This window comes from Dipodomys merriami, unplaced genomic scaffold (assembly GCF_024711535.1).
Source record: "Dipodomys merriami isolate MVZ:Mamm:240054 unplaced genomic scaffold, mDipMer1.0.p SCAF_1636, whole genome shotgun sequence".
Classification (NCBI taxonomy): domain Eukaryota; kingdom Metazoa; phylum Chordata; class Mammalia; order Rodentia; family Heteromyidae; genus Dipodomys; species Dipodomys merriami.
In genome coordinates this window covers 104,314-121,989 of record NW_027202978.1, presented here as the reverse complement: position 1 = coordinate 121,989, position 17,676 = coordinate 104,314, and the positions used below count along the sequence as shown (strand labels likewise).

Here is a 17,676-nt window from a genome sequence, read left to right as displayed (position 1 = left end):
AAGGAAACAACATTTTTCTTTCTGTTTTTTTCTTGCAACAGCAAAAGAGATGGTTTATTGTACATGTGTCACACTTGGCCACAACTATGAACAGAACTAGTCCAGAATGTCACAGGTCTGGGGCACAGGATCATCAGGGGATGCTTGGTTATGAGCAAGGTGTGTCTTTCAGAGATGATCTTGGCAATGAAAGTTCTGGATCCACTGGGAAATCACAGCGGCATGCAGTCCAACATCTCAGCGTCCCAGCCTATGGCATTCCTTATTCCTCCTGCTCCTCTGGCCTTGATGGGTGCACAAACTGGTTTACTTAGACCTCTGCCTCATCTTTCTTCTTTTGCCCTTCAGCCTGCGCATTCGCTTCCTCTACTTGGCTCTCATGGTGCTGTTTTTTCTAGGAAGATGGTGCTAAGGCAAAGAGCAGGAAACAACATTTTTCTACCTAAAGATGTCTGTGGGGTTAACAGTGGAAGAAATAGATTTATTACCAGATATTTAGACCAACATGCCAATTCTGACATATCTATGATGATAGAGACTAGCTTTAGAATGATAAAAATAAACCAAAGGACTACATCCCAAAGTACTGGACAAGGCTAACAAAGCAGAGTAGGGCATCAGGGTATAGGGTAAGAGCTATGTAGAAAAACTAGTTGTTCCTACAATGAAAAGTATTACCAGGCCTAGCAATTCAAGTTCGCCATACCAAGTAGATTTTGAAAAATAGTCTGTTACTTATTATATTAAAGAAAAATTTAAACTTGTAGGCTCTTCAACTTTATATCAAACAACCTAAACTTTGCTCAGGGGACATGGTACTTAATATTTGGATCATCAAGTGCCAATTCCAAATTTAATTATACAAATAATAACTCTACTAATAGAGAATGTTAATGGTTTCTTACAGATGGAGCTGAAGGTAAAACTGCTAAGACTTTTCCCACGTAAGAGACTATTCTTATTACACCTCTTCCCATGGTCTTCCAACTGCCTCAGTTCATTCATTTTTTTTTTAACCAAACTCGAATATTTCCACTTTATTCACCCAGATGTCCTTTTAACACTTCAAAGGCTGTTTTTGAGAAATAATAAAATTTTCAAAAGCACAAAAAATGCCACCCAAGTTAAGAAGTTTTGAGATCAAGCAGATGAAAGGGAAAATTTGAGTAAGGAGCGAGTTTAGTGTCCTAGCCATGACAAAATCCTAAGAGTTAGTGAGTGAACACATGACTCTGCACATATCCACAGAGTTGAGGTCACATGATGATTCTGGCTCCTGGTCCTCCTCTTTGCTTTCCTGGTCTGACACACCATTCTCTGGGATGCTGAGCTCTTCTTTAGGCTTTCTTCATTCCCCTCCAGTAACTCCTGCTTTATAGGCTTGCACAAGATAGACTTTTTCTTCATTTTGATATTTGGTTTAGGTTGAGAAAGCTATTTTTTCTCCAATTCAATGCTGTTTGCCTATAAAAATCACAATAAGAAAAACCCAACTAAGACAAGCATCCTTGGTTAAAGGCATTCTAGGTTGTAATCTCTGAACTTTTAGGGCCTACTTTACTCTTGGCTTTGACTGTCTTTTGTCTTCCTTCTCAATCAAACTCTCCCCATCCCCACTGCTAGGACTTGAACTCAGGGCTTAGAATCTGTTCTTGTTTGCTTTTTTTCCCCCTCAAGGTTAGTGATTTTCCACTTGAGCTGCAGTTCCACTTCCATCTTTTTGGTGATTAATTGGAGATAACTAAACCATGATGCTCAGATCTCAGCCTTCTGAGTAGCTAGGATTACTCAATGAATTTTCAGGAAGAGGCATCATGATGTTATGGGATTTCATGAAGTCATAAATATGATGATACCCAAAACCTTGAACAAGGACATTCTCAACTTCACCCCAGCATAACCATTGAAGTGAGGGATTTTAAACACTTATACATTAGTACTGCTCATACTCCCCTCAGACTTCAGGATCACACATCACTTTTGACTATCAAGCCTCACTGGTTACCTGGAACTCCCAACAACAGTTTCTGCTTTCCTTTTACTTGGAGACCTGAAACTTGAAGATTAGGATTTACTTTGTTCAATTTTGAGTCTCCTCGGTATTTTTCTTCAATTTTTGTTAATCAGTTTTAACTTGAAGTGATACTCTGCTAAGATCAAGGCAACCTAAGACATAGCATATCATTTTTAATTGTCTCTTTGCTTAGTTTACTTTAATCAAAGGATTAAGAAATCTATTATAAGGTTTTTGGTGGGGGTAGCATTGTGAAGGGAAGGGCAAATGGACAAATGTGGTGGAAGTACTTTATGTGCTCCTACAAAAGTAAACAATGAAGGTGGGGGAAAGTGGCTCACAACTTTAATCCTATCTATTCAGAAGGTTGTAAGCAGGAAAAATCAGTGAGTCTTATCTCCAAAAAACTACCAAAAGGCCGGGCGCTGGTGGCTCACGCCTGTAATCCTAGCTACTCAGGAGGCTGAGATCTGAGGATCGCGGTTCAAAGCCAGCCCGGGCAGGAGAGACCGTGAGACTCCTATCTCCAATAAAAACCACCAGAAAACCGGAAGTGGCGCTGTAGCTCAAGTGGTAGAGCGCTCGCCTTGAGCTGAAGAGCTGAGGGACAGCGCCCAGGCCCAGAGTTCAAGCCCCACGACCGACAAAAAAAAAAAAAAAAAAAAAAAAACTACCAAAAGAAAGGAAATGGGTTGTAGCTCATGTGGTAGCATGCTAAGATTAAGCAAAAGGAGCATAGATATGGTACTCAAGCCCCGAGTTCAAGACCTAGAATAAGCACAAAACAAACTAACAAAACCTGCTGAAATTGCTTTAAGAAGGGTCTATGAGAGAAAAATGGTTAGGGTAGATTTGATTTGGGAACATTTGGTATCTGTCACAGTATATGCGAATAGATCCACTATAGGTTGCTGTGGAAATATTATTCCTTGTTCCATTATGAGCTATTTGGATTCACTATTTCAGTGTGAAGTGATATTTCTTGAGAGAAAATTGTCAGTTTGGAGCCCAGCACTGCTGGATCATGCCTATAGCCTTAGCTGCTCAGGAGGTGGAGATCTGAAGACCAATGTTTGAAGCCAGCCCATGAAAGAAAGTCCATGAGACTCATCTCCAAAAAACTACTAAAACACTCCTGGAAGTGGTGCTGTGACTCAAGTGGCACAGCACTAGTCTTGAGCAAAATTAGCTCAAAGACAGCACCCAAGCCCTCAGTTCTAACCCCAGGATCAGCATATACACAGAAAAATTTTAGTATGACTTCTGAACGAGGTTTTGTACCATTTTTCCATGAGTTCATTTTCAGACAGCACTATGTCCTGTGGGAGGCTTCTGTGTTCTGGCTTACATGGCATTTCTATTAGATGATATGTAATAGGCATCTACACAAAATTCCCTCACTCAAATTATATTCTTCAGTTAACAATCTATTATGGGAAAGAATTGAATTTCCCCATTTGTTTAAGTACTCAATGAATTTAACAGTATAAATTTGTAGATTGCTATTTAAGTTATATTCCATTTCTATTAGTTTACGCTCTTAAAGTTCTTATTCTTAGTTTATGTAAGTATGTATGTATGTATGTATTTTGTTGGCCATGGGGTCTGAACAAAGGGCCTGGGAGCTGTCCCTCAGCTTTTCAGCTCAAGGCTAGTGCTCTACCACTTGAGCCACAGTACCACTTTCTGCTTTTCTGCTTATGTGGTTCTGAGGAATTGAACCCAGGGCCTCATGCATGTGAGGCAAGCACTCTACCATTCAGACACCTTCCCAGCCCCTCTTTGTTTAGTTTTAAAGTGCCTTTAATGACCTTTCTTAATATAAGATGATATAATTCTATAACTATATCTAGTTTTTTTAATAGGTTGATGATTTCCCATAGATTCACCGCCATCAAAAGATACAAAGTATTTCCTTCACCCTTAAAAGAACAGCCAACTTCTGTTTCCTCAGAAGTTGCACAGAGGTTCTTCCTGCAGAGTATCTCATACTTATATCTAACACCATGTGACAGAACAGACAATAACAATGTCTTGTTATTCTGTTATCCTCAGAAAATAAAATGCTATTCAAAAAGACTTTGGACCTTTGTTTCCTCATGTTATTTATAATTTAAGGGAGCTCAATGCCAGACATTACTATTTTCTGTAGTTGTATGTTACAAGATCTACATTCATTCCCATGGAATATTTTATTTTTGTTGGGTGTGGTGGTCCTTGTACTAGGGCTTCAACTCAGGACCTGGTAATGTCACTTCAGATTTTTGCTCAAGGCTGGGACTCTTCCACTTGAGCTACCTCACTGCTTCTGGCTTTTTAGTGTTAACTGGAAATAAGACTGGGTAGGTGATGGAGTGGGTATGACTGTGATACATTGTATCCATGTATGGGAACGTCACAACCTCCTTCTTGTACAACCAATACTTGCTAATAAAAAGAAAGATAATTAGAGGTCTAATTGTTCACAGTAAGTTTCTTGTAATTTCCCTTCTTATGTCTTTCTCATTTTTTTCATGCTAGCATGTGTTCAGTGCTGACCCTTAGCTCTTTTTCTTATGGCTAGTACTTCAGCCACAGCTCTAGTTCATTTTTGCTAGTTAATTGGAAGAAAGAAACTATCTGATATTTGTGCCTAGGTTGTCTCTGAACCTCAGTACTCAGATCACAGCATCCTGAGTAGCTAGGATTACAGGTGAGAGCTACTCAGATCCTTGTTGTCTCCTAAATTATCCCATGTCCATTTCACAATGGCAGTCCATTTCCATGCTTCCCAGCTTTGCAGAACTAGCTTAATTATAATCCAACACCAAGTCTAACCTCACCACAGATGCTATTTTTTGTGTCATTCTCTGACTATAGACACCCTTCTCCTGGCTGATGCATTGCAACAACCTAGATGGCTCTCATACTACGCCACAAGGATAGGAAGCCAGGAAACACTAGCTTAGAAGCTGTAAAATCAGAGGAGCAAAAAGATATCGTAGTGCATTCTGCTGTGATCTTATTCTGATTTAAACAGCCTTGTCATCTATTACCAGGAGTAGCTTTGACATCACATTCTGAGTAGTGACTGGGTGTAAGCTGGTGTGTCCGAGCTGACTATAGTATTGTCCTGAGCCTGTGCAGACTGAAGAGACAAGCCAGTGCCAGTAGCACACACATTGGAATAACAAAGCAACCTATAGTTAGGCATTGCCACTCTTTGTTATAGAGTAATGAATGAATGACTCTCTAATTTCTTGACAAGAAATTCCTGCAGACCCATATGCAGCTGCCTCATCAGAGCAAGTAAAGAGCATGGTGCTGCCTGGAGGAAACACTGTGAGAAGCTGCCAGAAAGCATCTGTTTACTGGACTCATGGGGCTCCTCTGTCCTCTAGAATTAATGACAAATGAGGAGCAAACACCTCCCCCTCTAGGCAGACATACACAGGAAGAGCATTGCCACAGCACAACAGGGGACTCCCAAGACATACACTTGATCTGTGCTGTCAGAACTGAGAGTTTTATTTTTGGGGGGGAGGGTCCGGTTGTGGGGCCTGAACTCTGGGCCTGTGCCCTGTCCCTCAGCTCTTCAGCTCAAGGATAGTGCTCTACCACTTGAGCCAAAGCGCCACTTCCGGCTTTCCATTTTGCTTATATGGTGCTGAAGAATCGAACCCCCGGGACTCAGGCATGCAAGGCAAGAGCTCTACCACTGAGCCAACTTCCCAGCCCCAGAGCTGAGTTTTTAATGACACTTCATCCCACAGTGCTCCCTAAACCTTCAACCCAACCCTGCTCCTTTCATGTCCCTGACAATGTTTAGAGGCATCCAACATCCAGACTGAAGATGTTCCTTCATGTTTGGAGTAAGTCTGATCAGACTTTATATGGATCCACTGCTCAGTCAGGACTCTCGATCCCTCCCATCCCCATTTTGATAATGTGTGTCTCTTGACCTATTCCTGTCTTCTCTTTTCAAGATTCAGTCAGGGCCGGGTACAGGTGGCTCACACCTGTAATCCTAGCTACTTAGAAGTCTGAGATCTGAGGATCGTGGTTCAAAGCCAGCCCAGGGAGGAAAGTCCGTGAGACTCCTATCTCCAATAAACCACCAGAAAACCAGAAGTGGCTCTGTGGCTCAAGTCGTAGAGTGCTAGCCTTGAGTTGAAAAGCTCAGGGACATCACCCAAGCCAAGCCCAGAGATCAAGGCCTATGACTCAAAAATAAATAAATAAATAAATAAAAGAAAGCAAAAACATACAAAGCTCAGAATGGCAAGCAGCTGAAAACAGGATGGAATAAACCAACATTATCTATGACAGTTTTCAGATTATGCAGAGAAATGCCTGCATTGTTGAAGCCCAAGCCCATCTGATAGCTGAGTTTTAGCTGGCTGGCATGCCCATGATGCCAGGTAATGGTATTCACCAATTTTGTGATATTATTGGATGAGACCAATAGGCTTCAAGTTGGGAAGCTGAAAATTTTCTATTGATCTAGAAGGAGAAATATATCAAGACAAGAAATGGGATTAACACAATGCCAAAAGCAAAAGGCCATCCAATCCAAGGAAGACAGAATAACTCTGTCTCTGAAAAGATGATTCTCTCAAAGGAATCCTGAGCTGAGTATGGTGATCTATGTTTGCAATCTCTGAATTTAGGAGGCTGAGTCAGAAGTTAGGTTGAGACTAGCCTAAGTTCCATGCCAAGAGAAGAACACAAAACCAAAGCTCATCTTACAAAATAAAAGAAGGACTGGGAATGTGGCTTAGTAATAGAGTGCTGGCCTAGCACATACATGAAGTCCTGGGTTTGGTTCCTCAGTACCACATAAAGAGAAAGGCTGGAAGTGGTACTGAGGCTTGAGTGGCAGAGTGCTAGTCTTGAGCAAAAGAAACTCAAAATGAATGGTGTTAGGAAAAATGTAAAATTAATGAAATAACATCTCTCTCCCTCCCCTATATCCCTTCCTGCTTTCCTCCCTCCCTCCTTTTCTCAGTACTAGGGTTTATACAAAGGATTTCATGCTTAGGCAGGTGTTTAACTCTTAATCCACACTACGGCCTTTTTGTACTTTAGTTTTTAAGTTAGGGCATCCTGTTTTCTTCCCATCCCAGGACCAGCCTCCCATCTAGCTGAGATTATTGGAATCAGCCCAGCTTGATGATTGTGATCAGATCTCACTTTTTGCCTGGGTTGATCTTGGATTGCAATCCTCTCAATCTATGCCTCCCAAGTAGATGGTACTACAGGAGTGATCTATTATGCTTAGCCTTTAAAATGATCACTTAGAGCTGGGCACAAGTGGCTCCTGCCTGTAATCCTAGCCACTCAGGAAGCTGAGATCTGAGGATCGAGATTCAAATCCAACCAGTGCAGGAAAGACCATGAGACTCTTATCTCCAATAAACCACCAGAAAACCTAAGTGGTCCTGTGGCTCAAGTGGTAGAGTGCTAGCCTTTAGCTGAAGAGCTAAGGGACAGCAGTACCCCGGCCAAGAGTTCAAGTCCCAAGACAGACAAAAAAAATCACTTAGGAAGATAAAAGAAAAACTCCTGAATTCTCACATTTATTTAAATAGCGGCTGCCAGTCATATTTCATAAAGCACTTATGGGGCCCATGAAGTCTTTTATTTTTAAAATACAATAAAATAGTACTAGAGCAGTTGGGATATTGTTCTGCCAGTAACACAACTGTAAGAGCCTCGGAGGGAGCAAGCAAGCCGGCTACAGGCCAGCTCCACCGCCGCTTCTTCTGAGCAGCAAGCAGCCATGACTGGGGCACAGGCTCCTCAGGCCAGACCCTGCAGGCAGGGCAGCCCCTCCAAATCCCTCCAGTGGCTGACCTCAGGCCTCAAAGGCTCCAGCGCCGAGCTTCCTGGGCTCATCCCTAGGCTGGAGGTGCAGTGTGAAACAGCAAAGGAGCCAGCGAGACTCCTCCAGTGTCAGGGCAACCAGGCAGGAGTGGAGCCAAATGGCCAAACTTGCAGCAGCGACTGCAGCAGTTGTTGCTGCCTCGTGCAGCATGGGCCAGGGCTCCTGCAGCTGCTCAGGCACAGCCAGAGGTGGAGAAAAACTCCAGGACTGACACAGCCCCCTTCCACCCAATCTGCCTAAGATCTGGGAGCTGGAGTGGGAGCAGAAGGAGAGGGGTTCATATGGGTGTTGGAGGCATAGGCCTGCAAAACCCCATTTGAGCACCTGTGTGCCCTGAGGGTGGATACAGACATGCATCCCTTCCTTCCAATTTATTTATTTTTGTTGGTTGTGGGGCTTGAACTCTGGGCCTGGACGCTGTCCCTCAGCTCTTCAGCTGAAAGCAAGTGCCCTACCACCTGAGCCACAGGACCACTACCAATTCTTCTCGGGGAGGAAGGGACACCCTTTCCTCCATGCTGGGCAAAGGTTCTGCCCCGGTGCAAGACTCAGGTAATGGTTTGCTCAAAGTACCATTCGTGCTTCATCTACTTAACCACGTAGAACAATGCCTGGAGACCCCCCCCCCATGTGTAAATCACCTGTGCTTTACCTACTTTTACAACCTTGTTTAGTGGAACTGCTCCACATTTGTTGACAAGGATTAGCTTTTTCTGTTTAAACTCTCATTGTCTGTGCTCCCATAAAACTGTTTAACTCTCTGCCCCTGACTGAAGATTTACTTCTCCTGCTTGTGTGCTGTATATAAGCATGTGATGTTCCAATAAATTTTGTCTATACCCACATGGTGTAGTCCCTTCTTGCCTATACCACACATCGTGTTCCCAGATCCCGTTGTGGAAACAGCAACAGATGGGGTTATGCCGGTTGATGCCTCTGACATCTCCCCCCTTTTTTGTTTTTTAAGTACAACCGTAAGCAAGAGATCCTTTGCAGAAGGGATTTGCAGAAACTATTTTGGAATGTAGACAGCAATATCTTGACAAGACATAATGCAATCAATCCTGTAGAAACACTATGGGTAAAACTGTGCCACCAGGTTCGAGGGTCCAATTGGTTTAGCACAGATGCAATTCCCTCAGCCAGACCTTCATATCCCACCCCAGGGAGTTGTGCCAAGAAAGTCTCAATGACTTCCTGCTGTAACTAGTGGATGTCCCAAGTCAAATTTCCTTGCAAGACTGGCAGGTGGTAGTGAAGTCCCTGCCAAGTAATGTTAGAAGTGTTGAATCAAGTAGGAGTGATGCACAGTTTATTGAGCTCTAATCACACTTGAAGGTTAGCTGTTTCTGCAGATCAATTATCTGGTCTCCCATCCACTGCACCGTGTGTTGCAGGGTGTTCAGACGGGAATCAATGTCCTGTTTAATATTGTGCTGATGAGTCCATAGCTGGTGACAGTCCAGCCACTTCTCTACAAAGTCCTTGGTTTGGATGGAGGAATGCAGGGCCACTCCGGCAGTCGCAGCAGTCATGGTGATAGCAGTCATTTCAAGGATCACAGCTACACTCAGACCCAGGAATCTCCTAGTTCTCTTCAGCAGTTGCTGGAAGACTCCTGTCAACAAACCAACAGTGGGGCTCTCCTGCCAAGGTCGGGTGAGGTTAACAGGCACCCAGACCCCTAAGCGAGATCTTAATATCAGGAGAGACTGAGAAGGCATATTAAAAGAAATAGTATGATTTAAGCATGTAAAGAGTCCAGGCTGCGTGGGTTCTCATTGATTGACACTGTCCCTGTGGGCTAGGACATAGGAAAGTTTAATACAACCCTGTACAGTAAAAGAATGGTTCCTGTAAAATGTATAATTTGCCTCATGGGCCCTAGTAAAGTGACCAATCCAATTCTGAGTTGTATAAAATTGGGTGGCAAGTTTTATAAATGCCACTGCTCAGGCCCTAAGTGTCCCCTGAAGTTTATATGTGGCCTACGAGGCACAAGGCCTCCATCATGTCAGGTGAGCAAGCCAATGGGTTCTACATGATTTATAACTCCATTGTATAGACGTCACCATCAGAAGAATTATTAGTATACCAATCACCAACATGCTTTTCAGAATAATTGGCAATGAAACATCCATGAGGACCTCAATCTATAAATGAGATGTTATCATTATGCTGTATAATCTTTCCTCTAGGGTTTTGACACTGAGACCACTGAATAGAAACATAAACAAAATTCAATAATTAATGTCCTGGCATACTAGGTTAGGTGGTCGCCCAGTCTTATTTGTATAAGAATGATCCTTACCAATAAAATTTAAGGAAATTGTGCTGAATAGCCCCATATGATTGTTGATTTTATCATCAGGCAAGATGTATGCCCATACCTGTCTTCTGGTTGGTAAGCAAGGTGATGTCCCTAAACACAGTGGTAAAGACTCAAATCCTAAGGAAATAATATAAGGTATGCCTTCCTCACCTGGATGAGTAGGGTCTGCATGATCCCATGGTGGAGGAAAATACATGCTGTCATTTGTATACGCCACCGGACCTTGGTCTAGCTAATCCACTAATTTTAACAATGGTCGGTGAGTGACATAGGCCCAATATGCATGTTCACTACTCACTGCAGAAGTATTCACAAGCAGTGCAATCATGGCCAAAACAGATATTCAGGTATTCTAGGGGTTTTTGTACTGACCAGGGTGGCTTCGGTCTTGTGTCAACACCTTATTCTGACCCCATGTTGCTGGGGTCAAGCTGGTTTTCTTAAGATAAGGATGATGGCTTCCTCCAGACTTCAACCTTAGGTCTGCAAATCTGCGTACTAGATGTTCTTCCTCAGGGTTGTGTTGTGTTGTTTTTGCTTCTCTGGAGGTCGGATGAGTCAAAAAGGGACCCAGATGTTGCCAGTAGATCCATCTGGAATGATAGAAACGCTATTTTCACTTATGGGGCATTAGTCTTATTCTTCATTGATTAAATTTTTTAAACCATATGGGAATAGATAGTGAGGTGGTGCTAGAGGGATAAAATGCTTTTCAGCTTTAGTGAAAGGATCACTTTGAGTGAAATTTTAAAAATTTAGAGTAAATAAGGTTAAGGCAAAAGTTCCCTTGGGGATTCCCCTTTTTTGTTTTTTTAATAATTGAAGCTTAAATGTTTTATGGGTGTGTAAACAGTTGGCATTAGTCTACACAGGTTCATTAAAGAAGTTTTACCTAGGGACTAACTTTAGTAAACTCCCCTAATATTTTTCTGATTGTACACTGGCTTTTAGAATATGGTGTGGGGTAGTTTGTCAAGGTGACAACTTTTTACTAATTACATTTTATTCCAAACTAGAGTTTAGGCATAATTTTTTAACTTTTCATAACTGTATGGACCCTTTGGGGGGCGGCTATAGCAGCATAGCCTGTTTAGTACTTTGGTTTGTAAAAGATTTAAATAGTCTAGGATGTTTAAAGGTAAGCTCCATAAGAAGTTCCACTTGTAGGTGTTCAGTGGCAGTTTTGTAATTGACAAACAAGTTATAAAAGCAGACCTAACAGTTAGTGATTACAAATTGCATCAAGGCAAATAGGGTGGTTGAGTCCACACAACTGCCTGTAGACATCCTGGTATCTAGGCTGGAGATGGGGGCATTGCACCCAGCTTCAAGGCCTGGAGGTGGGACAAGTCTTACCTTGAAATCCTAGGAAAACATTACCTCCCCAAATGGGCGAAAGCATTGTTTAGCTCCTCAAATAGCCTAGGTGGGACAGGCAGGCCATCCTTTGGAATACAGATGTTTAGTGTAGCTCCTGGTGCTTAACTCTCTACTTAAGCCCTTATCTTTGAAAATTTAACATTTGGTCTAAATCCTGATATAAATGATCTTTTTAGTAATTATCAGACCACAATTTTGTTTTATTTTGGTGTTTATACCAATGTTTCTCTGCTTACCTGGGACTTATTTGTCTCAGTTAAATTTGAATTTTCTCCTTCCTTGTTCTGATTAATACCCTATCTCTTTACTTTTGATCTGGTCCTAACAATTTCATATTTTATTCTTAAACAAATTTATTTGTTTAGTGTCAGCCCAGAATTTACTGCCAATTAGGGTTTTAAGCACATACAGAGCAGTTTGGATTTAAGCTATTCCCCACAATTCACAACCTCAGCCTTTTACAGCCAACTATTACAAATGGTTGACAAGTTCTTGCCCAGTTATGCATGCTTATAAAGTAGCTTGCCATGACCTCCAGCTCTGATCAATTTTAGAAGAGCCAAACATTATTGCCAAAGTCCCAGGAGTGCCTCTTTCTATGTTAGGGTAAACGCAACCTTGACATTTCCCTTGGTCACTGGACTTGAACTTAGTGCCTGAGTGCTGTTTTTCAGCTCTCCAGTGCAAGGATTGCACTTTGCCACTTCGGACTCCAAAGCAACTCTGCCCGCTTTTTTGGCACTCTGCTGGCTAGTTAGAGATGATAATCTTTCTCTGCCTGGACTGGCTTTGAACTGCAGTTTGTAGATCGCTCACCTTTGGTCCTCAGCTCCACCCTCATCTGGGCCCCCTCCCATTTCTGGAGTTCCCTCCATACAACTGGTCTCTCCCTCTCTCCACCCAGACCCACCTGAACTCCCATCTACCTCACTTCCTTTTCTCTCAGATACTTCTGCTACCAGGATGATGATGGAGGTCATGTGCTCCCTCTTGGGGGAAATATGGCTCCTCTAATAAACCTTGTAATAATCTTTCTCCTTTGCCTGCCTGCCTCTGCATGGTCCCATAGGATGGATGTGTCTGATCCTCTTTCACTGGTGGCTCCATACTGGGATAGGTTCCCCAGTGCATTTGCTCCCCCTGCACTTCAGAAGGGAGTTCAAACAGCTGCCCTGGGACCTATTCTGAGATCCTTCACTCCAGTCACCAGAGGACCATCAAGGTAACTTTCTCCTGACTGAGTGCTCTACCAGCCCATCCAGCCCCACTAATTAATTCCCACTCCAGGGTAAGTGACAAGTTTGTCTGAGGTCAGGGTTTCTGATTCCAATATCAGTGGTAAGGCCACCTGAGCCTTTCTGGGCTAACTGAGCCCCACCCTCACCATCTGACCAAAAACTTGGCCAAGTGCTGGAATTAGCCACTAGAGGCCTACCATGGCCCAAGGACCCACCTTGGACCAACATAAGGACAGTCTCCACTGGTGGGGCCACCACCTATTTAGGAGCCAACCTGCACTGCAGAGGACACTCTACTCTAGGCACATGGCTTCAGGTCACTTACCATGGGAAGGACACTAAATTTCTTTACATTAAGGCCACCTGGCCTTGGAGGGCTGTTGAGTCCCCATCATTAAATTTGGCCCCACATTTAAAACTCCACTTCTGAGAGTGCTTGAGCAAGTAGCTCTCTCTCTCTCTCTCTCTCTCCCTCCCCTTAAACTTTGCCTCTTGCCAAAATTACCTGCTTGTAACCTCTTTCACAAGTATTTCATATGCTAAACGCTTTGGTTAAGCCCTGGAAGAATGTAACCAGTAATTGCTTGTTTCTACTCATTAGATAGAAAATGGGTGAGTTTAAGTCTAAACTCCCTGAAATAAAGGCCAACAAGTTTGGATATTACCAAAAGTGTATTAATCTTCTCTCTAGCATTGAGCAAGTGGTGGATGTGCCAAATTGGCATCTTGGTACTTCAGCTTAGTACTACCCCTTCCTCCTCCCCTGTCCTGTGGTGCCATTATGCTAGGCCAAGTGTATGTTCCTATTGCCTCCTGTTCACTAGGTTTCTTGTTGGCAAAGTTTTGTATTTTAAAATGACCACATGGTTCCATCATAATTAGAAAATTAGTTCCACTAAAATTTCAAAACTTTAAAAGTCTATTTTAAAATCTAAGCACGCTCTATAATCTGTGCACAAACATGTCTGTCTGTGTCTTATTTGACTATATGTAAGTGATTATGGTTTCAAGGTTACTCTGCCTACTAAAAATCTTTGTCAATGGAAGCTGTGAATTAATCTAAATTGCTTTAAAACTTTGTGACCTGACTAAGCCAAAGAAAAAACAGGCAGTTTTAAAAGACCTTGGAAAAGGACTTAAAAAAGACAATGTCCTTTACAAAGTAAATGAAATTGGTAACTAAGTTTGCTGTGAATTATGTCATTCCTATGTCCATTTATGCTAAGAGTTAACTATTGTTCACTGACCATGGCTAGTAAACTAAAGCTAAGGGTTTCATTCTCTGTTTTCTCCCCTGTGTGCCGATCAACTTCAATTAAGATCAAGGGACCAGAGTGACTATGCCCAGTCACAGCTGCCTAAACCAGTGGCACCAGCCTGCAAAAGCCAGTGTAAACCAGGTCTCTAACCAGTATATGTAGAAATATTGCAGGTTACCAACAGGAGGTGCAACAGTCCATACATGTTGGGAGATGCCACAGTCTCTCTCAGACTCTGGCCTTGCTTCATCTCACATGACCAAAAGCCTGTTAATTAAGGGTAAAACACAAGACACATTAGATATTTGGTTCTGTAAATGTTCATCGCCAGAAGTTAGACCATACGGGGTGTATGAGCAAAGGATAGAAATTGATTTCTATACTATTTTACAATTGGAGGTAAATTCCTAAAGGTAACAAAGACTGCAGAAAAAAAATATGGCCACTCTTTCTATTCACTGCCCACAGGACAGCCTACAGGCAAAGAATATACAGCCCAGTGTTTCAATGATGCATTTAAATGCAAATTAAAATAACTTTACAAAAAGGATTTAAAATGACATCCCCCTTGCAAAAATTTGAGAAGTTGTGGGGAGTGGCTGGCCTCCCAGACAAGTTTAAAAGATAAAATTTTCCTAAAGGTTTATTTCAAAGTAAAAAGAAATAGGATTATTCTAGTTTGCCCCTAAAATTTTTTGTAACAGTTGCCGGAAGGCCCACAGTAAAAGATAGGACAAGTTTGTCAAATGTAATTTAATAAGTAAAACCATGCTTATAAAACTACTTCCAGCCGGGCGCTGGTGGCTCACGCCTGTAATCCTAGCTACTCAGGAGGCTGAGATCTGAGGATCACGGTTCAAAGCCAGCCCGGGCAGGAAAGACCGTGAGACTCCTATCTCCAATAAACCACCAGAAAACCGGAAGTGGCTCTGTAGCTCAAGTGGTAGAGCGCTCGCCTTGAGCTGAAGAGCTGAGGGACAGCGCCCAGGCCCAGAGTTCAAGCCCCATGACCGACAAAAAAAAAAAAAAAAAAAAAAAACTACTTCCAATGACCATCTTTGTTGCTTTTAATTGGAGTAAAAGTGACTGTTTGTAAAAAAAAAAAAAAAAAAAAAAAAAAAAACTCATTGATCTGCAGTTTGAAGCCAGTCCAGGCACAGGCAGACTAAAGTCCCTGTGAGATTGTCATCTCTAATCTGCCAACAGAGTGCTCAAAGCTGAGTTGTTTTGGAGTTTAAAGTGGCCAAGTGCTAGTCCTGAGCTGGAGAGCTGAGGGACAGCACTCAAACCCTGAGTTCAAGTCCAGCGACTGACCAAGGAAAGTGCCAAAGATGTATTTATCCCAACATAAGAAAGGCACTCCAGGGACCCTGACAATGTTAAAACATCCAGAGGCAATTACAAACAAATGTTTGGATGACAAAAGTGGTATCAGATCCTGAGTTACTTGAGCTTGGTCCTCCAAAAAATTGATCAAGCCAGAAGGTCATAGAAAGATAAGTTTGTAAACATGCCTATCACCCATGTTGGTCTAACTGGGCAAAACTTTCCAGAGATCTGTGATAGTGGGTAATAAAAGCTAAGATTGTAGAATGTAAATCCCAAAACCCCTGTATCTCCTCAAAGTCCTAATTGGCAGTAACTTTTGAGCTGGTTAAATTCATCTGTTGAAAAGCTTGTAGAGCTGAGATTATGTTCCTATTGAGATCTGTCTAAAGGCCTACATAGGTAGGCATTCCTCTGCCAGACAGAAAATGCTTTTATAAACCAGGGTGTTAAACAGGCTATGCTGCTGTAGCCCAAGAAAAGGCCTGTACATTTGTTATAGGTTAAATGTTGTCTATAAGCCACTTTAAGCAGGCTACCCAGAGGCAGTGGGTCATAGAGTGCCAATCAGTCTCAGGTTAAAAGCATCTACTGGGCTTTCTTTTAAAAATCTCTGACAAGTAATTGTTAGTCAATTGTGAACAAGTTATAGGTAACCTCCATTTCATTGATCTCCTTGTTGCTTTAACTGGAAATAAAAAGAGCTTTTGTAAGAAAGTTCAAAGCCATCCTGGGCACACAAAAAAAAATCCTTCTAAAACTCCATCTCCCTACTAATCAGCACAGAACCAGGACTATCCAGCCAAAGGCTGAAAGTGGCATTGTGACTCTAAGTAGTAGAGCATTAGCCTGGAACAGAAGGACTCAGGGACAGTGCCCAGGCCTTGAGTCCAAACTGTAAATGCCAACCGGGACAAGCTATCCCAGGAATGGATGTTGAGACAATGGCCAGGACAAAGTCAGTCCTGACCATGGAAAACCATGGAAAAGAGTAAGAGATGCTACCCTAAATGGAGTCACTTTATGCTTTATGCATTGTTTCTGGCAAAACTGGGGCTTCAGCTTCCACCCCCACTACAAAGGCAGAGGAGGGGTCCCGCAGAGCAGTGGGGACCTCACAGATGAAGTCCTTCAGGGGAGGGGGCCTCACAGAAGAGGCTGCAAAAAGGGGTGTACCTCACTGGGAGGCCGCAGAAGTGAGAGTGCATTGTGGGGAGGCCACAGAAGTGAGAGTGCCTTGTGGGGGAGGCCGCAAAAGAGGGGAGGGCCTCACAGGGGAGACTGCAGAGGAGGGGAAACTGCAAAGGCACAGAGGAGGAGTTTAAACTTAAACTCATCCATACTTTTACCTTCAGTTACAAGGGAGAGGGAAAGAGGGAGAGGGAGAGGGAGAGAGGAAGAGAGGGAGAGAGGGAGAGAGAGAGAGCCAGAGCTATCTGCCCAAGCACTCACAGAAGTGGAGTTTTAAATTTGGGGCAAAATTTGATTGAAGGGCTCAGCAGCCCTCCAAGGCCCAGGTGACCTTAATGTAAAGAAATTTAGTGTCCTACCCATGGTAAGGGACCTGATTCCACGGGTCTATATTAGAGTGTTCTCCACAGTACAGGTTGGCTCCTAAAGGGGGTGGTGGCCTTGCCAGTGGAGAATGTCTTCATGTTTGTCCATTTGCATTCCTTGGGCCATGGAGGAGGGTTCCTTGGGCCAAGGTAGGCCCCTGGCACTTGGCTAAGGTTTGGCTCTGATGAGGGGAAGGGGGGCTCGGTAAGTCACAGAGGCCCAGGTGGCCTTACCACTGAGATATCAGAATCAGAAACCCAGACCTCAGATAAACTGGTCACTTACCCTGGAGTGGGATTTAATTAGCAGTGTTGGATAGGCTGGTAGAGCGCTCAGTCAGGAGAAAGTTACCTTTGTGATCCTCTGGTGACTGGCATATAGGATCTCAGGATGGGTCCCAGGGAAGCTGGTTGAACCTCCTTCCGAAGTGGAGGGAGGATCAAACCCACTGGGGAGCCCATCCCCACAGGGGCGACCAATGTAAGAGGATTAGAAAAAATCCATGCAAGGGGACCATGCAGAAGCAGGAAGGCAAAGGAGAAAGATTATTACAAGGTTTTTTAGAGGACCCATATTTCCCCCAAGAGGGAGCACATGACCTCCATCACTATCCTGGTAGCATGAGGATCTGAGGGAAAAGGAAGTGAGGTAGATGGGAGTCCAGGTGGGTCTGGGCAGAGAGAGGGAGGGGTCAGTTGTATGGA

General features: G+C 43.1%; 1 protein-coding gene across 9 annotated transcripts in view; it reads right to left on the bottom strand.

Moving 5' to 3' along the window:
- Positions 1 to 37: 37 nt before the first annotated feature.
- The window catches only part of LOC138828778 (endogenous retrovirus group K member 18 Env polyprotein-like), a 49,447-nt gene continuing 31,808 nt past the window's right edge, over positions 38 to 17,676 (bottom strand). For 5 of the 9 annotated variants that reach the window (XM_070024919.1, XM_070024920.1, XM_070024917.1 and 2 more), the window contains 3 exons: positions 14,272 to 14,356; positions 10,585 to 10,805; positions 7,545 to 9,498 (listed from right to left, as the gene is read on the bottom strand). In XM_070024919.1, coding sequence (XP_069881020.1) covers positions 9,203 to 9,498; positions 10,585 to 10,805; positions 14,272 to 14,339 — 585 coding nt within the window. In that variant the 5' untranslated portion in view covers positions 14,340 to 14,356 and the 3' untranslated portion in view covers positions 7,545 to 9,202. Of the gene's footprint in view, positions 1,465 to 7,544; positions 10,806 to 14,267; positions 14,357 to 17,676 lie in introns of those variants that run through there. The other 4 variants (XR_011372350.1, XR_011372351.1, XR_011372352.1 and 1 more) reach the window with 4 other exon arrangements.